The 23,274-nt window shown below is 46.6% G+C and overlaps 1 protein-coding gene across 5 annotated transcripts in view; it reads right to left on the bottom strand.

The window, feature by feature from the left end:
• Positions 1–23,274, bottom strand: part of JARID2 (jumonji and AT-rich interaction domain containing 2) — a 241,142-nt gene that overhangs the window by 111,159 nt on the left and 106,709 nt on the right. For all 5 annotated transcript variants that reach the window (XM_060023607.1, XM_060023608.1, XM_060023610.1 and 2 more), the window contains one exon: positions 14,750–14,885. In XM_060023607.1, the coding sequence (XP_059879590.1) occupies positions 14,750–14,885 (136 nt within the window). The remainder of the gene's footprint in view (positions 1–14,749; positions 14,886–23,274) is intronic.

The raw sequence follows: 23,274 nt of genomic DNA, 5'->3' as shown, positions 1-23,274 counted from the left end.
GACTCTGGGCTTGCTGCCTCTGTTCCTATACATGCAGGAGACCTCCAGAGAGAAACCATCACCCCACATTCCTGTGTGCAGGGAGAGGCGTGGGTGGGGAAGGATGCACACACCATAGACACCTTTCCTCTAGATTATCTCCTATCCACTCCCCTCCAAGCTCTGCAAAAGCCTCCAAATGCTTCCCGACCCAACAGTACACAGGGCACTGAGCGAGCTGGAAGAACACGAGCCTGCCATAAACACATCCTGCCATCACTCATCACTAAAACAGAACCAAGTGAGACAAGGGATGGCCAGAGTTTTATTTTACTTAAGGAGGAAACCAGTGAAGGGATGATTGCTCACAGCGATACCCAGTTACTGGCAGAACTAGAATGATAGGACAATGTCAGTGCATATTACAACACATCAATTTTTTGATGCATCCAATAGTGCTTTAAATGGCTGGAATCCAAGAATTTGGGGCTAATATAATTTGACAGATTGCAGTGTGAACGGTTACATCACATAGCCTCTATCACTTCTAAAAGGCTGCTGAAAATACACAGGCCCCAAGAATTGTTTCCTTGACCCTGACCTAAAGTTTAGTCGCCACTGATGTACTCCAAAGCCATTCTCCCTCCGCCTGCCTTAGGCCTGCGCCCTCCACCCAGCTGGCACAGATCCATCCTCTTTCGTGTACCAAGTGCCGGCTCAGAGACTACAGAATCCAGCGCTCTGTGCCCAGGAAGGGGTGCCCCACCCATACAAACCAAACTCTCACTATTCCTACAGGGCAGGCTTCCCAACACATCTGAGGAATGACCTGCTGGGGAAAACTAAACAGGGATCGCTTCCTTTGAGCTTGGTCAGGGTTTCTGCTCTCCAAGTCCTAGGGTGAGGTCTAATTACAGGATGCTGGCACCCAAACCCAGGGAACAAAACAAACCGATTTTAATACAGTCCCTTAAGTATGCTGTTATATGACACAGCTACAGCTTTTATGAGAAGTGGTTAGGTAATGTATACCTAGAACCTCAATAACAACTGCCCTTTGAATGCCTCTTTTCTGCCAGGTACTAAGGACTTTAAATAAATCATTCCATTAATCACCTCTGAGAAAGAAATTATTCCTCCACTTACAGAGCTGGGAAACAACAGGCAGGAGCCAAGCAGAACGGCCAGATCAGGTCTGCTAGTTCTTTTCACCTTGGTGGGACTGGGAGCCATCCTTTCACGGATGACAGCATGGTCCTCTCTGCCAATTTCCACGAGAAAATTTGGAGGGCTTTGGCGTCCTGGCCCAGGACTGGCAGGAGGATGAATGCCCAGCAGTTCTCTCCAGGAAGCCTCTCGATCGTGTGCATTCACGGCTCCAGGGCCCTGAGCGCAGACCAGTGCAACTGAGCCTGCCTCCCGTTCCAGAGTCCACCCGGGAAGGCGTAATTCCGGTTCACACAGGTGCCTTCTCGCTGGGGATATACAATATGCAGACGTTCTGAGCTCGCTCTGCCCACCACCCGCCAAAAAAAACCCAGTCAGTTCCTCAGACGGAAAGCACCTCTTGACCTTGATTCTGCTTCACAAAAGGGCTAAGACACTGGAGGAGAATTCGTGACAAGTCAGCCCACGGTGGTGGCCAGTATCCTTCCTTCCACTACCAAGAGTAGCCACTTGATGGCAATCTTAACCTATTCCCTTGGAATTCTTCCATAAAGGGAGACCCCAGGAGGGGGGAGGCACCAAGAGTGGGATGGCTGACCCTGTGGACACTGCTAGAAGACAGCATCTTTGCAGGACCTGCGTCTGCAGCGGCAGGAGTGTCCAAGGTGGAAGAAGAAACTAAGCCACCATGCTCCCTTGGGTTACTCGCCACAATACAGACTCCTGCGAGGGCCTAGGTAGAAGTGATTATACAGGCTCTGCAGTCAGACAACTCAGGAAGATGGATATCTCTCAGGCCCCGTGGCACGTTCACATCGGGCTTTCCATCAACAGACTGAAGTGCGAGGCAGACAGATGGTAACAAACAGGCTAATAAATCAACGGCAAGCTCCCGCCTCTTATCTCAGCACCTTGTCCCCTGAAACCACAGAAAAAAAGCCAATAATGAAAAAAGGCAACTTTCCTTAAAAGGTGTAACACTTGTTGAATAAAGCAGCCCAGCACTTTCCTTCTTATTTAAATTGTAAAAGAGAAGGAAAAAACAACAACAAAAAAAGCTATTTGCATCTTCTGCAGAAAAGGCTCTCCAGAAAAAAAAATAGAAACACACTGTAAATTGCATTCACTAGACACTTCTATTTTCAGTGGCAGGAAGATAAACATCAAAATGTGGGGAGAAGGGGGAAGGAAACGGGACTGTTATCAGGAACCAGTTGGCTCTCTCAGCTTGGATGATGACGTGCCCCCACCCCAAACACACACACACACACACACACACACACACACACACACACACACACACACTTTGACCTGGCCCTGTGCTTCCTAACGCTTGGTTTCTCGATTTATAAGGAGGGTTCAGGCGGAGAGTGGAGTGTGTGCCAATATATTCCTCTGAGGGACTCAAAGTGCCAGCGGAGAGGCTTCCAGCTCACCCTTTACAACTGTAACGCTTTCCAACCGAGTCGACTGGAAAGGCCCTTTTCAAACAGTACTGGTTGTCTGAAGTCAGGTCAAGGACTGCGTGAGACGGGATAAAGCCACTAGGGTAGAGGTTAGGCAATTTGCAGTGCAGATCCCACTAGAAATGAGTAGGCCCCCTGCATGCCAAAATGGAATACTCTGCAATATTTCCACTGGCATGTCACCCGCCCTGATGGTGTCTGAAGAGGATTCATCAACCGTCTAGAGGGTAGGATGCAACTTTCAAAACATGGATTCAATGAGTCCCTTTCACGAACACCCCAATCGTACGGGAAGGAAGGAGAATGTCAGAAATAACAGTTAAATGTTTCCGACGTGGAGACCTTGAGCTGCCTTCACGCATCAGAAGGCAGAGCCGTGAAAACCTGGAAGGAAACCGCCACTTCAGACAGCACTGCAAGCTGGCCTGCGAGTCTCGAGCCCAGATGGCGTCCCCTGTCATCAAGACCAGGTGCCAAGTGTGACCAGGATGCCCACCTACCTGCCAAAGGGAAGTGCAGACCTGGTTAAGGAATAACCCAGAAGACAAGGGCAGGGCAGCCGGGAAGAGGCCCTGTGTGCACAAAGAGCTGACTCGTTACATCCAAGGTGTGAATGAACCAAGAACACCGGCGACAGGTCAGGGAACGGTGCAAAGAGAGGGGACCTGGGTCCCAGGACGTCAGGAACAAGGAGCCCTAGAGCTTTCCCTGGCACATCACAGGGACAGCCTGGCTGACAGGCTGGGCTGACAATGGCCACTCCTCCCCTTGAGAGGCACGGCTACGGTTATGAAATAGCTCACATTTCCTTCACTGTCCCCAAACCTCCTGGAACACGAGACCTGTACTGTTTTACAATCTTTCGGGAAGAAATTATGAGGAAGCCAAATCTGGGGACTCTGCAGGAGGACCCTGAAGGCCATGGAGAAAGCTGGAAGGATAGACGAGATCTGGCAGCAGGGAGATTAACTAACGCATTCTACATAAAGGGATGTGTGGACTGCAGGGCAATTTCCCCAAAGCCTACCCAGTTAATCACTCTTCTGGCTTTAAATATACACGGTAGAAGGCTCAAGTAACAACAGGTTATTTCCAGAAACTAAGATAAAAGGTCCTCTAAATTTGGGGGAATGGGATCTAAGAAATTCAGAAGCAAAGCAAAACTGCACTAGTCCATTGTGGTAAATCTGACAGTAATTGTAAACTCCATAAATATACATATCACAGAACTCAAATCATGAAATGGGCAAGATTTAGAAAACACATGAGGCCTTTCTCCAAGTAGAAGGAGGTGGGTGGCATTATCAGTTACAAGAATGAACACAGATAAATTCCATGCGTGGGCAAGCTACTTCGGGCTGACTGCAGCCCTATCTGGTGAATGCCACAGGGCCTTCCCCTTCCATACAGGTTGAGAATTTAAAATAATTGGAAAGCACTGCCCTAAATTACATTTACAGCATAATATTCAAGCAAATAAGATGAATTAACGTATAACAAATAGGATTCCCTCAACTTCAAATAATCCCATGATTTTTCCAAACTCAAGCCTAGAACCATCCTTCCTAGGCCATCTCAATTGCCAATCCCCTCCCAAGCCCTTAGGGCCTAAGAAACACCTTGTTTGCCCTCTCTTAGGGCTCTTGGCCTTGGATAGCTGCTCCCTGTGCATATGAATCATGTTTCAATCCCCACTGAAGTCAGGGACTTGGGCTAATCCAAGTGGTCTCACAGAAGCAACAACTCAATAAATAAATGTCCAACTTTAATTCTACCCAATTGAGAGGAACAACATCTTCTCTAAGGTCAAACAGCCCTTACAGTTTCCTGACCTACCAGGAAATAGTTATAGTCTCACAAAAAGAAACATGGTACAAAATAACACAGCAATTAACTTAATCTACAATTGAAACAAATAGAACTGTCACCATCTCAAATCCCTACTGGACTGTTACAGACTTAATGCCCACCAGTCAAATTCTTATGTTTAAACCGTAACACCCAGTGTGACTGTATCTGAAGGCAGAGCCTGTAAAGGTGACGAAGGTTAAATGAGGTTGTAAGGGAGGGCCCCTAATCTGATAGGGTTGGTATCCTTTTAAGAAGGGGAAGAGAAACCAATGCGCGCTCTCGCTCTCTCTCTGCCAGGAACCAAGGCCTCACCAAGAACTGAAGTGGCCGGCACCCTGGATCTTGGACCTCCAGACTCCAGACTATGAGAAATAAAGCTCTATGGTTTAAGCCATCCAGGCTGTGATATTTTCTTATGGCAGCACAAGCTGACTTATATATAGACTTACACCACAGCCACAAGAAAATGGAAAGAAATCAGCAATCTCACCACACTGCTGCCTCACGTTTTTGCATCCGCAAGGCCATCAAGCTGATCATGGGGTCCTCACAAGAATCAATCTAACTGAGAACACACTGTATTAGCAGAGAAGGCACATGACTTACAGATGCCAACTGTCCTTGGGGAAAAGCCAAGTCTTGAACCCCAGTTCCAGAATGTCCTGAATTATAACACCAAGGCTGAGTATTCTAAACACGCAGACTAAGAACAGTACCACAAAGGGGGCGGGGCAGGGGTGCCACAAGAGAAAAGTGACATGGAAGAGGATGAGAAGTAACTGTTTAAAAGCCCACTTGGTCTGGACTCGCACAACCGCTCAGACTGAAAACTGTGACGCTGGTTTAGCATGGAGAATCTGGCTCCACGAGTGCCACCACGAGACGGTAAATGTCATCCTTGAGCACGAGTGCTGCCTCGAGATGGTAAATGTCATCCTTGAGCACGAGTGCCACCATGAGACGGTAAATGTCATCCTTGAGCACGTCCAACTGTGGGGTCCTATTCAAGCACTGCTTGAGGCCTCCAAGAGCTGCTTACTGGACACACCTGTGCCTCTGTCTCTGAGGCACTTTCAGGTCTCAACAGACACTCTCTGGCATCTGGTACATTCTGGAGAAATATCGTAAACTCACGTAACATCATAAAAGCTCCTAAAAACAGAGACAGCCATGTTGACAAACCACCAAATGAGCACAAACTTTAAAGAAGTCAAATGAGCTAGAAGGGGCGGGTGAAAACTTTTCTGGGGCGACGGAAAAGTCCTGTATCAACACTGGAGCTCTGGTCATACGGGTATATGTGCATCTGGCAACTCACGAAATTGCACACCTAAGATAAGTGATTTCACAGAGTGTAACGTCTTCCTCGATTTATTTAAAAAAAAAAAAAAAAGTGGGGCAAGATCTGGCTTCAGGAGTCCTGGGTTCAGATCCTGATTTGACCACTTCTTAGCAACGTAGCTTTGAGCATGCTGCTTTCCATCTGAGGCCCACTAAACAAACCCGCAAAGTTATGATAGTAATCGTATAATTACCACACTGTTATGAGAATTAAAAGCAGTAACTTTTATTTTCTTAAAAGGACAGTTTTATTTTAAACTACCAATCAATGTATCTTGCACATAGGTAGGCTTTCAACAAATGTAGTTCAGAAAGAAAGGATAAAAGGGTGACCCAATTCCAAGAATGTTTATGATAATGAGACTTATATAAAGACATCACAGTTATGAATAAATGTGCGCTTTGGGAACAGGGAAAATAACATGGGCTGTGACCTGGGGTGAGGGGGCGAGAGGGTCAAGGTGTATGCATTTTCAAAATGAAATCTGGAGTGAGCGATGGTACAAACTCCTGAACAGAGAGGAACACATCCACAGTGTAGCAGAGGGGTGCTGGGCACAGGGGCAGGGACACAGCCGGTGTGCAGGTGACCACACACTCCACAGAGCACCCAGGAGCTGTGCATACAGCAGCAGTGAACATGGATGAAGCTTTTCTCTCCTGACACTTAAAATCTACTGTGGGGCGAGAGCTTATAATAAACAAACAGAATAATACAAGGCCAGGCAGTGAGAGAGTCTACGTCAAAAAATATTACAAGGTAAGGAGCTAAAGGGTAACAGGCAAAGGCACAATTTTTAATAAGATGCTCAAGGAAGAGGTCTCTGGTAATGGCACATTTGACCAGGACCCTGAAATGCCAAGAGTGATCAAGTCACACAGGTACCCAAAGCGAGAGAGTTCTAGACAGAAGCATCGGCAAGCACAAAAATTCTGGGGCAAGAGTATACTACCAAATGCATTTGGAACAGCAGGAAGGCTAGACTAGGTGAGGGAGAGATGGGCAGATAAGACCAGAGAGATGCTGGGGGACCATATCAGTGTCCAGGGTAAGATGCTTGCCTTTCACGCTAAGAGAGACGGGGGGACATGCGGGACACCGCATGTGCTGATTCACACTACAAAGGACTGTTCTAGCTGCTGCCTAGACAGGTAAAAAGGCAGGAGTTGAGGCAGCTTTAGGAGTCTCAGCCCAAGACAGAGGTGGTGGACTCGTGGCAGTGGCGCAAACTTAGTTTCAGAACATATTGTGAGTTTAGAATAAACAGGTTTTGCAAAATCGGGGCGGGGGTGGGGGTGGGGGGTACCAGATAACTCCCAGGTTTTGATCAAAGCCACCAGAAGTATGGAACTGGCATTTACTGACAATGGAAAGACAGGCAGGGGGGGAGCAGATGGGAGGGAGTGGAGAGACAGAGCTGGCTTGGTAGACCTCAAGTTCAGGAGACCTATCAAGAGAGCAAAGTGCGGAAGGCAGGTAGGCAACTGGAGTTCAGGAGAGAATCATCATGTCAAACACCGCCGGATGGGCAAACTAAAGCTACACGGACTGATAACTGGATTCGGCCATCAAGGTCATTATTAGCCTTGGTAAAGGGCCTGACTCTAGGGGCTCAAAAGAGAATGAGCGGGGAGAGGATATTAACATGAATATAAATACTAGAGGGAAACACTGTGTAGACATTTTTTTTCCGAGGAATTCTATAAAGTAAAAGAAATGAACAGCAGGAGGGAGATAGATTATCGGAGGGTTTATTTTATGGGAGAAACTACAACATGTTTTGTTTCCTGATGGGAATGATCTAGTAAAGAAGTAAACAAATGACGAAGAAAAGAGGGATATTTTCCAGAGTGGTGTTCTCATAGAGATGAGAAAAAGGGATTTTGGTGCCCAAAGGGAGGCACTGAGCAGACAGACTCTTAGAGGCGGAAGAGCTTTAAAAAACATCCCAGGGGGGCTTCCCTGGTGGCGCAGTGGTTAGGAATCCGTCTGCCAATGCGGGGGACACGGGTTTGTGCCCCAGTCCGGGAAGATCCCACATGCCGCAGAGCGGCTAGGCCCGTGAGCCACAACTGGTAAGCCTGCGTGTCTGGAGCCTGTGCTCCACAACGGGAGAGGCCGCGACAGTGAGAGGTACGCGCACCGCGATGATAAAAAAAAAAAAAAAAAAAAAATCCCAGGACACAGCAGGTTTCCATCCCCTCGGTTTCAACATCTCTCAAAGTTGAGCCATTCTAAGAACACGGGGAGGCAGGAAAACACTGTGGAACTGTCTCAAGCTCAGACATCACACGCACCCCCGCCCCAGGTGTCACTACCTGAGTGGTGTGCCCCTCTTACTACAGGGGTCCAAGCCAAGAGGATGGGGCTGTAATCAAAGAGAGAGCACAGAGCTCACAGAACTGCCAGAGGCGGCAGGCTGAGGTAGCTGGATGGGCAGCGGGCCTCAAGCACAAGTGACAGGAAAAGAGCAGCAGAATACATTCACCTCCAGAGGCACCTCCATCCTTAACGCTCCATGAAATCCTCACACGCAGCCATGCCTACTGGGAAGGCTGGTGTCTCGCCATCATTTAAATTGGATTTCTGGTTCCAATCAGCCTTCAGCATGATCCATTCCTTCCAGTTAAGCTCATCAGCAAGGTTCAAAATTCCTCATCTGTAAAATCATGAGCCTGACCTACATACCTCCAAAAGTCCCTTCCAGCTCTAGCAATCCGTAATTCTGTGGCCGAAAGGGCTGCAGGCAGGCTCGCCATTCCCTTGGTGCCAGAGCTGTACAAGCAGGCTGGCCACTGAAACCTGCCATTTGTCCCACTGGACTGTGACGTCAACAATCCCGGCCAATGTCTATTTGCTGGTCCACACCCCTGCCCCACACTACCCCGTCCCAGCCTCAGCCCTCGCTCCAACAGTCCCACAGCTTTCAAGGCCCACAGGAATGCAACTTCTTTACTGAAGCTCTTCCTGGTAGCTCGGCACTGGGCCTTTCACATCACCTGCCTCCCTGCTGGCCTCCTCACATCAAACCAGTCACACACACCTCTGATTTTTAAAGCATTTTGTTCTATTTTATTGTGCTTCATTGATACCCAGTCACACATATTTCTCTCTTGTTACAAAGCACCTCACAGTTACCATGGCTTACACTTATAACTGGAAGCATATTTTCTTTTCTCCCATAAAATAATGCATCACTTAATGACATCTTAGATGAGATGAAATAAGCTGTTCTGACTCCCCCAAAATTAGCAATTTCAGTTCTGTCTTTATTACTCACAATAGCTCCTACATACTAAGAATTCCATCAAGTACTGATCAGATGGGAGCTCTATCTAGAAATTTCCCATCTGCATTACTCAGGGTCATGAAGACTGACGACAGAACACCTACAAGAGAAAGAAATCAAGCCTTCCCAACTCCACCATTATCCAAGAGAGATGCAGCTTCATTTTTAAACAAAGAATAAATGTAGGTTTTTTTCAAGAAGTGTATTTGCCCTCACGGCCTTGCTTTCCCATGGAGTGCCGTCAGGGGACGCAGGTGACAAATGTCTCAGGCGCTGGACTGTTAAGAGAAAACTTAACTCCTGGCCCAGCCTGCAGAGGCCACAAGCACGGACACAGCAGCAGTTCAACCTGGAAAAGCCAATTTCTTCGGCAGGGGGTGGGGGGAGATGGTCTTTCCTGTTGAAGTAGAGACTATCTTGAGAACTGCTGGACATCAGAGCTTCAGGCCAGGAGAAGGCCACCATACAGTCACAGCATTCATTTCAAATATGGCCAAAAATACACTTCCATTCATCAGACAAGGTGCTCAGACTTTGATTTTGACTCGGAAGTCACACTTTAATCTCATCCTATAAACAGTGAATTTGCAGAAGCTGGGCCCGTGTTTCATTCCACAGACATCAGTAATCTCAGAGAGATTTTGAAGAGTCCAACAAAATTCTACCCTCTTAAAAAAGCAATGGGATGGGGGGGGGGGGTGCGGTTTGCACAGGGGGTCCTATATTTGTACTTCTAGCTTTGATCCTTGGCTACAAATGGACAGTTGTTGCCAGCAAGGCCACTGCCCTCTCTCACCACCTCATGGAGGTGAGTGGCAGCCCTCTGCCAGCTGGCTGGTTCCACAACAATATTAAAAACACAAATCTATATCCCCAGGTGAAGAAACAGAAAGAAATAATGAATGTATCTGTGTGGAAGGAGGATGACCAATCAGGAGGAATGCAGTTTTTCGATTTCCTCTATCAATTCAATGACAAGTGCTAATGAAGCCCAGAACCATGGTCACATGAATAAATACTTGTACTGCCCCTCACTTCTGAGGTCTCTTTGCCAACGAAAGATTTCACAAATCTCCTTCAAAAGAAATTGCTATTTGAAAAAAAAAGTATTCCTACAATTTTGTATTTTTGAAATCCTATCTTTATAGGGGGTTCCAAAACTACTCCTATTTATTTAAGTGGTGGCTATTATAAGCAAAGGAGAAAGCTGGGGTTTAAATCCTGGCTCTGCCCCATACTAGTAGTGTAAGCAAATTGCTAATCCGCCCTAGTGCAGTTTCCTATATTTCTAGAAAATGGTTGGTTCTGAAAGTTAAATGAGCAAAATACAGGTGAAGTGCTAGAACAATAACTGGCAAAAAGCAAGAGCTCAGTATAGGTTCCAGCTATCACAACTACTGTAAAATTCTAAGAAAAAAGAGTCCAGCTTCCCTTAAATCTAGTCAAGATGCTTTAGCTGGCCACAGGGTTTGCTGGATCTCAGATGAAATTTATAGGAAGCAAATGAAATTCAAATACAGCTAATAGCTCCCCTCTCTTACTGTGTAATTATGTGTACTCATTATTTGTGTAGCATGTTATTATTTAAATGTCCCTAATTTCAGCCCCAGCAGGCCAAGGGCCCTCAGAGTGGCCGAGGCCTCTGCCTCTGCCAGCCTTTCTGAAGCTTTTGTCAATTTATTACTGCCGGGAGAAGTGGCACCATCTACAGCAGAGAGTAGACAGAAGGCTCACATCCAGCAGAAACCTTAGCATCGCCTCCCCTGAAGCCTGGCTACAGCCAACAAGCTGTGTAACAACGGCTTCAATTCCTACAGACAACCCACTGGGATGTCCCAGACTCAAGATTCGTTACCTCCAGTAGGACAAAAAAAAATTCTTCCCTCGTCACTTCGGAACCACAAACCAAGACTGAGGGCAAACATGGATTTTATGACATAAAGTATGAGGTCTCTCTACTATCTTATGTCTGCTTGGCTTATTACGTCTCTACCAGACCTGCACAAGGGGCGTGGCTGAGCCCAGGCACTCAGACAAGCTGCTGTTGTTGGCACCCTGTTAGCAGACGCCAGCCCCCGACCCTCCTCACACAGGAGGCCAGGGCAGGGGGCTGCTTGTTCATCATCCTAGCATGCCTGTGATTTCGCAGAAGTGATGTCAATTCATTTCCCAATTAGATAAAAATTATGTCAAGCCCATTCCACTGTGAACTCAAGATATTATTTTAAAATTGAATTTTCCCAGGAAACTCTGGCAAGACCAATAACCAAGAAACATCTTTGCTTTGAAATATAGGGGGGAAAACAAACACCTTGTTTTCAATACTACTGTTGCAAAGATAGGATGCCATTTTCCTCCATTCTGGATTCTAAAATAAGTACTGGATTCAAAGTTACTTGAGCCGTAATTCCAATTCTGCTACTGCAGCATAAATAACCATGTGCAATTAGGAAGTTACTACCACAGAGAACACACTCACAGAGCCCACCAACAAGAATGTCATCTTGCCCTCACAGACAGAAACCCCACAGGTCTCAGAGGTACCTCCCTACCCACGATCCTCAAGCCATGAAGCATGAGAAAGGGAGCACAGGGGGCAGAAGCCCCACCAACACTGCCCTAGCCAGGGTGCAGGCACCTACTCTCACGTCTGTCCCGTCCAGTTTCATACCACACCTCCCAGCAAGGGCTCTGTACTGGACAGTTTCAAATTCTACTCTCAGATAACTTTCTGTCACAATTAAAACTAAAACAATGGAATTATTTCAACTTTTGAAAGGGAACCTCGAGGGGGTAGGGGACCAAAAAAAATGAAAAGAGAAATGGAAAGGAAAGGCATGACTGTTAAAACCACTCTTGCCCCACCACTAACCTATCTTCACTTGCCCCACGATGAAGAACCCCAAACAGTGTGCTGTGATGTACAGCGCCAGACAAGGTCACTCTACTGCACAGCATACGAATGATGATCTGTTATAACGCATCCACTCAAACTTGAGTGATAAATGTAGACGCGCACATATGTACACACATATGTACACACATGTACACACCTTCAGAGAGAAGGCTGCTTGCAGTTCTCACTACCCATCCCCACCAAGAGCCTTGGAGGCTGCCGGCTACTTCAGCTTTCTCTGGATCACACCCCCCTAGGACAGCACCCTTGAGATTCTGGGACCTACAGAGAGGGACTTATTCCCATGGTAACGCGTCTGGTTTCCATGCTTTCCAGTAGCCCCCGAATAAGAAAGCACACATTGTTTAACATGCTAGCTGCCTTTAAGAAAATTATGCTTAAAACACACACAAGTTCTAAAACAAGGAGATGTATTTACTTAGAATTGCTATCGAAATCCAACATGCGGAATAACAAAAAGGTGGCCTTGGAATACAGCCTGCACAAACACCAACATGAACCAGAAAAGGGCATGCAGACACCAACTTCACAACCAAAAGAGGGGGGAGGAGGGAGGGAGGGAGGGAGGGAGGGAAAGGCAAGTCAGTCTGCATCAGGGTGAAAGGCAAACTACCACGACAAACAACAAAGACCACCTTTTTTATGGAGGTGGTAAAAGAATGATTTAAAGTCTTCAATGATCCCAATAGACATGTACGTGCCAACTTTTCTTAGAATTCCTTCCTCGGGATCGTCAAGCCCCGAGTATGCCAACGAAAACAGGAGCTACATTTGGCCAACTAGCTGGCAGCACTAGTTGCTTCTTGAATGCTTTATCTTAGCTTTTGTTCTTTTACCCAAATTCCACCATTATTCAATCCTGGACACCTGGCTACCTTCTTGTCCTAAAAGCGGATCTTTCCCAGTTGGGTGGGTTTTTTAGTTGTTAAAAGATTCCTAAAGCACGAAGGCATCACCACTCCAGAACAACAGAATGAGAGCATGCCTTGTCACAGCAGTAAAATCTAACGCCGTAGCAGCAGCCACTGCTCTACTAGAACCCCAGGATCCAGTGATATTCTCCCCCCGTCACCCTCCCCTCAAAAACTTAAGAGCAGAACAGTATGTTCAATGTGAAGCAACGTCAACAAGACTGATCACGTCAAATGCTCTCTAAAAAGACACATGGCTTAGCAATTACTCCATTACAGGCAGCCAAGAAATGGCGGGGTCCCTACCTGGTAGGAGACCCATGAACAGATAGGGGTCCAAGCTGTGTAACTAACTGTGGCAACAGATTCCTCAAATTATTTTGCTTCTGCACGTGTGAAAGATTCAAAACGGGCCTTTCCCATACACATTGGCTCAGACTTCAGGCAGTTCTTGTTTCAAGTCACACAGTACTAGAAGAGGGTGACAGAACCTGGGTGAATGGCAGGGCAGACCCCGGTGGTGTTCAGGAAGGCCACGTCAGAACACCCCGCCACGGCCTTGTGGAAAGGGAGCGCCAGAAGGTCCTGTCTGGAAGCACTGGTTCCAACAAGAGTCTCCCAGACAACTCACCTTACAACTAAGCAGGATGGAAAAAAACTGGACGCCCTAAGTCAGCCTGTCGCTCTGCCCCCTGGCAAGCTGTCAGGTTCCCCATGTGTGATGACTCTTACCGGAGGATCATAGCCAGAACTCAAAAAGAATAATAGGGGCTTCCCTGGTGGCGCAGTGGTTGGGAGTCCGCCTGCCGATGCAGGGGACGCGGGTTCGTGCCCCGGTCCGGGAAGATCCCACTTGCCGCGGAGTGGCTAGGCCCGTGAGCCATGGCCGCTCAGCCTGTGCGTCCAGAGCCTGTGCTCCGCAACGGGAGAGGTCACAACAGTGAGAGGCCCGCGTACCGTAAAAAAAATTGAAAAAAGAATAATAGGATCTCCTCTTCCTTATCTCCTCACTCCAAACAAGTACAAACCAGAACACGGTCAATTCATTCACATTTATCTAAGATTCTAGGAGATTAACGAGAACAAGAGAGGCTGTGGAATACAGCTGCAGCCACAACCCCCGAAATAAAATATAAATAGTAACCAAATGCTAGTTCTGAAACGGTGTTCACTGGATGATTTCATCCGAGTCACACTAACCCTGTTAAAAACAGACATCAGAATAAACTCAGACGGGAGCATGTTTCTCTCCAGGCTTCAAGGACCCACTTCATACCCATCCAGGATGAGGGACGCTTCGGACGCACGGGAACTCTGCCTCCACTGCCCACCTGCGGCTGTGCGGCCACCTGCCAGCTTGATCAACAAGGAAGGAAGCAGGGCCTTAGGAGGCTGCTGAGCCAGAGAGAGTGGCAAGGGCAGCAGGCCCACAGGTTCAGGCTACTTCCTATATAAACAGGGCGTAAGCACCAAAGTTGCCCCATTTCAGCGAGATCATCAAAGGCTTCTTCTGCCCTCATACTCGGGTAGAAAGACAGATATTCACAGAAAAACCTGTAAGTCAGGCTCCACACTCAATCCAAGAACGGGCAGAAACCAGATCGCAGCCCTGGTCTTGTCTATAGGGCGCAGACTAAGGCACCTTGCCAATTATATTATGCAACATACAAAGGAGCATCAAAACAAATCTATAAACCCAGCGGGATGTCCAGAATAACTGCCGTTAGGGGCCCAGCCTGCGAAGCACGAGCCGCCCAAAGCACATCCATTTCGGAAACAAGGCCAGGCCCAGAGACATCATCCAAAACAACAAAACAGGCCACTCACCATTCACTGCTTTCAGGCTCCCAGCAATGCCTTCACCATGCTGCCTCTTCTGGGCATTCTTGAACTCCTTCAGAGACAAATAAAGGACTTTACGTACCACCCTTTCTTCTGACCATGGAATCCCATCACTGTCATCCTGGAGAAACAAGGAAGAATGGGGAGAGGGGATTACTTAACGGAAAGCAAGCAAATGTTAATTAAGAGTCAGAATAAACTTTAAAAAAAAAAAAACCAACAAATCCCAAACAAGTATTAAGTGACTGAGACCAAGTTCTGGAGCTCAGAACTACCTCCTATAGTGGAGGGAGGGCACTGGCCCTTCCTGGAGAGACCACAAGCAAAGAGCTACCCCTCAGGCTGTAAAGGGACTGGAGGAGAGACACAAGCATCGCACTTCCTTTACATGCCCCGCACCAAATCCCATCATTCACTGGTAATAGAAGTTTTATATTCCTGGCAAAGTTTAGGAAAAAAAGGAGTTATTGCAGTCACAACAGGAGGTGTAATGCATCACTGTACTGGAGTTCTTTAAAGCGAATAATGCCAGAATGTAGGCACCTTACAGACACGAGCTACACCCCTTTGGAAAGTTTACTTACTGTTGGTGGTGTGGTTTGGTGCTACTTTCAAGGAATTTACAGTTCCGTCAGAAGAAATGAAACTGGATCTGTACTGGCCTTTTAAGGTGATGAATCACAAAAACGAGAGAGGGAGAGGGACCACTGCAGAAAAGGGCAATGGATCTTTGTGGACTAGAGAACGGGGTGGCAGGGGAATGGGGGGATGATTTTTGAAAAAGAATACATACAATAGGTCTTGAAGATTCTCATTTAAAAGTGTGGCTCCCTTATGTCAAAATAAAGGTGAGGCGGGGGGCACACCAAAGAACCAGAGGGCACTCCAGCAATTCCAGTAGTAAACACAAAACGACAGACTGCAGACCAGCAGGGATTGAGGCAGGACAACAGCCAAGTCTGGGAAGACGGAGATGGTCGATACCGGTGCCCCAAATGAGTTCACTGTTTTAGGGAACCGGCAAGAGAGTTTTTTATTTTAAGGTTTAAAGAGTTGCTTCACACAGCTTGGGATACTCACAGGTTCTCTTCTGTGGATATCTGCCTACTGTTTGCTAATCTAACAAGTTCTTACAGTCACACACCTACTTCAAGACTTAAGCATTTTATGAGTTCAATTTAGAGATGGAAGGATTATGGGCTTCTCAGTTATTTGGGGCCTTAAGAGAATAAGGAAAACATTAATACCCCAGTAAAGCAGGATTTGGGATACTCAGGTTCCTTTTGTTCAAACAGGAGGCCAAATACCCTAGAGTCAGGCTGGTGCTATTACACTCAACATCCAACAGAACTGGGTTTTTTTACTCCCTGCCACTTACCCGGCCAACTAAACCCTCCAGGGGCCGAGATAAGGGAAATAGATTATCCAAGGTCTTCTCCAGCTCACAAATTCCTAAACGCTGCATAAACACACACTACATCTTAGAAATCCAACCACACAGACTCTAAAACCCTAAGTAACTGAGGCGGTGCTCCTGTTAAGCTTCCAGAATTTCTTAGAATGACAGTGAGTCTCCATTTCCATAACAAGGGGAAGAGAAGGCCTGGGAGAAAAGAGCTAGGATTTCCACCTAGCCCGGATGTCCTTCACTTCTGCAGACCTGCCAAGCCGAGGCTTCCGTCACCTCCAGAGGCAGAAGGCACATCCTGTGTCCCCAGTCGCTCTCCTAAGACAGACAAGGCATCTACAGACCAGGGTGGTGGTCGAGTCCACACATGAAGGCTGAAGGCAGACTTGGCCTCCACCCTGCGGGAGGAACACAGGTTACTTCTTAACCACCACTGGGTCCGAGTCACCAGAGACTGCCAATTGCATGGCTGAAAACCAGGAAAACGAAGCGCTCTGACCAGACCCCACCTGAGGAGCCCAAGGAACCAAGCTGCATAAGAGGCAAATGATTCAGCTACACAACACGTGGAAAGCACAATGAATCACTCTTGGCAACAAGCAACGCCCCTCAGTGTGAAAATGCCTCTAGCATTTTGGTTTCAACTGAATGATAATCTTAACCTCGGGAAGAGTTCATGCTCGCTGGGCTGAATTCCACCTTTCAGGATCCAGGGAAGTCTGTCGGGCAGAATTCTCTTCACCACACCCAGGTTCCTACCCTCAGCATTCAGGTCTCCACAACAAGCCAGGCTGTGATTATAAATGATTATTTCCTACATACACAGAGTTTATAAATTGTAAAGCCCCAAAATAGCTTTCAATGTAAAATTCCTGTGACGATTTTCTGCTTCCTGTTCAGACTGGTGCCTTCATTTTGGCTCCAGGCCTCCATATGGGAGAATTATACCCCGACAACTAATATCTAATTAAAACATAAACCATGTGAGAGGAAAACTCCTGCAAAGGAAGATGCATTTAAGGTTCACTTAGTTGACACCAGCAGCCCCATGACCCCTATAAAGTCCTTTAAATACAGGAGAAGCAAATCCAGGACACAGAGTATGGGGTTTCCAGTTCTAGACGTTAAAAATCAAACAAAACAACACACACACACACACACACACACACACACACACACACGAGTTCTTTTATAATCTAGAATGCTGGTCAAGACTTCCCTCAGTGTTGATGCAAGGTGCAAACCTAGCAGGTAAGAAGTCGGCTCTGCTCTGTTTCCAAAAGCTCAGCAGGTAAGAATTCAGAGATTAGAAATCCAACTGCCATTCACAGCTGCAGAGTCACGATGAATCGCTACATTCCGCTTACACCCCTCCCTACTGGGAGGCTAGCAAGGTGGGCCTGCACCCAACCACGAGGCAGCACAGGGCTGTGCAACCTAAGCTGCGAGTCCTGGAAAGCCGGAAAGAAGGTATTTCAGAGGCCTAACGCTTACCCACCCTTATCATAGTTCTGAAGGACCAAGTACTGAGTGCTCTAGAAAACAACCCAGATGTAACTAACTCCCTCACCGGAAGTCAAGCAACTCAGGTGAACCCCCCTCTTCCCCGGCCACCCCCCAGCCCAAGAGCTTCTATGACCTTTAAGTCCTCTGTTATATTGCCCCCTTTTCAGCAGCTGTCTTATTGAGAAGTAATGTCTCCATGGAGTCAGGAAATCGTTTCTCCTGCTCAGCACCTGAAACATGCCTGACAGAGTGAGAGCTCAGGATTTCTGAAAACTGTACACTCAGCCTCACACCTCCCATGTACCATTACCCACACTTGGCCTGCCAGTGCCCAACTTCCAGAATGGGTTAAGTGAAGTGCCTGAAATCACTCTAATTCCTGACTGAAACCACAGCTCCTCCCCAAAAACACTCCCCACGGTGACTAATCCAACAGGGCCAGGCGACACCTCACATTCTCAGCAATAAGCGTGTCAGTGTCCTAACACAGGGGCCACACCACCCCTTCTGCCACCACCTAGAGCTCCCTGCAAAAAACAGCGCCCATCTCCAAGTCCACATGGCCTTACAGGGCCCAAATCCGCGGCCCCTGTTGCAGTCCCTTACCCTCAGCTAAACACCAACCAGTTCATTCACAAAATACCCCTTCTGAGTTCTCCCTGTTCTTCTTCCAAGGAACAAAGTAGCCAAGCATTCAGTCCATTCTACTTTACTGGTCAGCTTAATAAAGGCAGACACAGGAGGAGGCATAGCCACTGATATGGAGTCTAGCAGCCTCATTCTCATGCAAATTCAGCTGCCCAGAGTGTGTGTCTATTCTTGTGAACTGCATTATTGATTTAAAAACAGCTCTTGTCATTTGGAGTTTCCATAAGACCTCTAGGTTAACAGACCATCTAAAACTTGAGAAGAACAATCAGGCTCCCGATGACACACCACCTTTCCTCATTTCCCCCATCTCTTACTTGTTTCTCCGCAAGACCAAAAGATGCTTTGCAAACACTGAAATAAACAAAAATAATTGGGTCTGCTGGCTGTAGCGGGGGGGGGGGGGAAATCTTCACATAGATCTAGATTCACTTGGCTATTGACTGCGAAAAATCACTTTCTTTGGCAAATGGAAGACTGAGTAATAAGACCTTTAAAAGTAAAAGTGACAGGGTTTTCTTTGCATTTGTAAAATGTCTACCATTCTTTGAAATAACTTTGAAAATGGCAACAGGTCAGGAATTAAACTAGAATGTTTATGGTCATACATGATCTTTTCATTAAAAGGAAAAATAACAGCATAACCTCATGCTGCCCCAAGTTTTATAACAGACATGTAAGAAAAAGGGGCACAGAAGGTAAGCACATGAAGACACTACACACCTTGCAGTAAAAAGCACCATCTAACAATTCTCCAAAGCCCACAGTCCAGGTTAGAGATATAACAGCCTTGTACATCCTTCCATACCGTTGCAACTCCAAGTGTGCTCCAAAGACCACCAGTGCCTTAACCGCTTGGCATCTTGTTAGAAATGCAGGCTCATTTTAAGATCCTCTGGTGATTCCCATGCACATTAAAGTTTCAGAAGCTCTGCTGTACACACTAGTTCCCCATTCTGCCCATTTCACGTCACTTTCTAACCTCCATCACGATACAGGCAAAGGTAAAGAAAGATGAGGTGAAATCCCAAGATGAATACTTCTAACATCCATCTAATTGTTGCCATTTTTACTGTCAGAATACAGAAGTCTATATTAACATATTCTGAGAACTCTTCCCTTTGACGTCTGTTCACTGAACTAAAACAAGCGACCAAATAGCAAAAAGCGAAATCAACAAAAAAGCTAAGACAAGTAGTGGATAGTTCCTTGAATCATTCTTATGTGACATGATGTCTCAAACCCTCATTCTCTGATTACCCAATTTGGAATGACTTCCCTTTAAAAAGGTGACATCCAGAATTAAACACACATTCCAACATGTGAATAATACTCTAGAACAACAGGACCAACACATGCAATAAGATCATTTCTATTTCCGTGCACAATCCAGAAGCTGGGATACATTTTAGTAGCCACATTACACAGCAGGACCTCATTAAGCTTGCAGTTAACTGTACCCTCCAAGGTGATTTTATTGGGGTGCGGGGGGGATCCTTTTTTGGCCCCCCCACTACAAAGCAACAAAACCCAAAGGAAGGCTCCAATCCAACAAAAATCACAGCTCCCAGTTGTAGAATTGTTTTTCTGTGATGCTCTCCTGACCTCTAAGGTAAAAAACAAAAACAAAAACCAACACAACAGGCCACAGAGGGTCATGTGTGAATGAGACCATAAACCAAGTTGTCCTCCTTACCCAGGTTTACTGGACAGGACAGAAAGGAAGGTACGGGATTTGCTGGGTGCAGGTTGCTGTGTCTTCCCCACACACACCGTCATGGAGAAGGGCTGGGTTTGTGGACATGGGCGTGGCATGCATGACTGTTTTCAATGTGCTTGAGTGCCCAGCCCAACCTCCACTGACGGCATAAATTCAAATCAACGTTAGTTTAAATAAAGCCCAAAAAGGATCTTAATATAAATAAATTTGCTGACCATTCAAACTGCCCCTCCATGGCCCACACTTTAAAACACTGGGTTATTGATTTAACATGCTCTAACTACACCAAGAGTTCTTCTAATCGACTGCGTCAAAACTGATCAGGTCAGTGATGCAGTAAAGCCATGCCCTCCATTCAGCCACAGGCCTGGGCCAAGCCTTCCCGGGCTTCTGCTCTCCAGTGATGGCCAGCTTTTCACCAAGCTGGGCTTCCAATCCTCTTCTGAGCGCCCAGATGCTTTAGTGCAAGGAAACAGGGACGTCCAGGTCAGTCAAGCTTACAAAACAGGTGCCAGGCAGAGGACAATACCCCTGCAGTCATAAGGGAAGTATATAAAAAGCGATAATGATTGCAGTCACCCCTTGTTATCCACGGGGGATTGGCTCCAGGACCCCGCACAGATACCAAAGTCCCAGGAGGCTCAAGTCTGTTATATAAAATGGTTATTTTATACAATAACCATTATATAGGTTATTATATAAAGGTAGGTCTGCATATAGCCTACCTACATCCACATCCTTCCTACTGTACACTTTAAATCAGCTCTAGATTACTTGTAATACCTAACACAATGTAAATGCTATTTACATTTTTACTGGTGGGGCAAGTATTTACATATTTGCTGGTGGAGCAAAGTCAAGTTTTGCTTTTTGTATCTTTCTGGAAGATTTTTCCTGAATGTTTCCAATCTGCCATTGGTTGAATCCAGGAATGCAGAACCCACGGTTGTGGAGTGCCAACTGTATGACAATGGCAAACGTCTCCTGGGTGCTCGCTGTATACCAGACGTTGGGCTCAGCACTTGCTTGCACAGTTAATGCTCGTGATTCTCTGCTCGGCCTCCCCTTCGGACAAGGGCCACACCATGCTTTCTCCCTTTAGTTTAAAAGGGATGGGAAAGGACGGAATCACAAAACTCGTGGTTATCATTCAGAGATGAGTTTCAGGGTCTTGCCCAAAGGCGCCGTGGCTGGAGAGAAGCAGGAGCACCTCAGGAACCCGCTATGAGTCCGCCGGTCCACTACGGGGCAGGTGTCAGATCAGGAAGCGAAATTCTAAACTCAGAAATTTGTTATTAAAGAGAAAACATCAAAAGGGCAACTCACATTGGCTGCTAAATGAAAGCACCATTAAAATTACTAATTTCAAGGGGTGAATATAAATGTTATATGAAAAACAAACAACTCATGCATCAGCTAGAGCTGGAAACTACTAAGAGGAGAAGGCAGAGGAGAGGAAAGGAAGGAGGGAGGGAGTTCCTCTCACTGGCCTTTACAACCGGCTTCTAGAACTGAAAGAATATCAATTCTATGGGCATCTCTCAAAGCATCCTTATGCAATTTCTCTATGTCTCCATTTTTTTTATGGTTTCAAATTCAGGCCATCTTGACTCAAGAGAGGGAAAACAATGATGAAAAAGCACAGGTTCTAGGGAAGCCCATTTCTGATCAAATTTAAAAAAATATTTTCTAACAATTACAACTATTTTAAAAATGAAATGGGTCCCCCCTGCCCACGGAAGGTAGTGACTTTCCCACTACTTGCGAGCAAACTGCGTAAGAGTCTCATCCATCACAGGTAGAGTGACCGGTAACTTATCATCGCAGCCAAGGGCACTGCTAATAATGATGCTGGGACAACTGATAGAAAACTGGGACGTAGGTCAACCAGGGACTAGGCCCCTTCCAGCAGATTTGAATCCATTATTTTAAAAAAAGGTCTTCACTACCACACAGATCATTTTTAACAACATCACCACATAAAACAAAGCCAACATCCACGACATAGTGGGATAAAAGTGTGACACACACCTGCGTTTTTAAGTTGAAATCCAGAACCTCCCACCAATGTTTTAAATTTCAACCTGCGGGGGGTTGGGGGTGGGACTGGTAACGACACACGGGACAGACGCAGAAGCCACCACGTTCCACAGAAAACACTCCTGCTTCCACAGGGAGGGAGCACAGCACGTCACATGCTCTTCACAGCCTCCGGTAAGTAAACCAAGCAGATGGGGCTGTGCAGGTTGGGAGAGAAGAGAACATTCAGGTTCACAGGCAGGAAGACCTTCTCCTAACACGAAACCCCTTATTAAAACTTATACAGGGCTTCCCTGGTGGCGCAGTGGTTGGGAATCCACCTGCCAATTCGACAGGACACAGGTATGAACCCTGGTCCAGGAAGATCCCACGTGCCGCGGAGCAACTAGGCCCACACATCACAACTACTGTGCCTGAGCTCTGGAGCCCACGAGCCACAGCTGCTGAGCCCGTGTGCTACAACTGCTGAAGCCCGCACGCCTAGAGCCCGTGCTCCGCAACGGGAGAGGCCCGCGCACTGCAGCGAGGGGTGGCCCCCGCTCGCCGCAACTAGAGAAAGCCTGCGTGCAGCAACGAAGACCCAATGCAGCCATAAATAAATAAATAAATAAAATTTATTTTAAAAAAAACTTATACAAGTGCTGAGACAAACAATTATGTGTTTAGATTACAGGAGCTACTGGATGAGTTACTAATACCACAATATGCATATATCTCACTTCTGTCAAGGCTCTGGAAATGGAGGGATTTGTGACTTTCCACTTCCTTTTCTTAAAAAAATAAAGTGTGATGTCCAATTCCAGTGCTCAATTCCACCCTGGGTTGGATTAACAGAAAATGCCAAATGGCAAGGCGGGGTATGGGGCGGGGAATTGATGGCTGCAAAGAGATGACCAGCAAGAAAAGCAAATTTAAAAGACTTGCTCCAGGAGGGAGGTGGGGAGAACGAATTCATAGCCCTTTCCTCCTTCCATGGAAAACCGTCTGGAAAACTCTACATGCATGCCTTTTATTTTCTAGAGCACAAGTTTTGCATATACCTGCTATTAAATAATCCTACTTAAGGCAATTGGTTGCTGTCTGAAATATCAGCCTCTTCCATCAACAGTTTGAGAGAACAACAAAGGCATCGGAAATAATAGTAGTAATTTGTTGGGGGTGTTGATTCTTGGCACAGACTCCATACAA

This window comes from Delphinus delphis, chromosome 10 (assembly GCF_949987515.2).
Source record: "Delphinus delphis chromosome 10, mDelDel1.2, whole genome shotgun sequence".
NCBI lineage: Eukaryota > Metazoa > Chordata > Mammalia > Artiodactyla > Delphinidae > Delphinus > Delphinus delphis.
The sequence above is the reverse complement of the archived record's forward strand: the minus strand, read 5'-3'. Positions and strand labels throughout refer to the sequence as shown.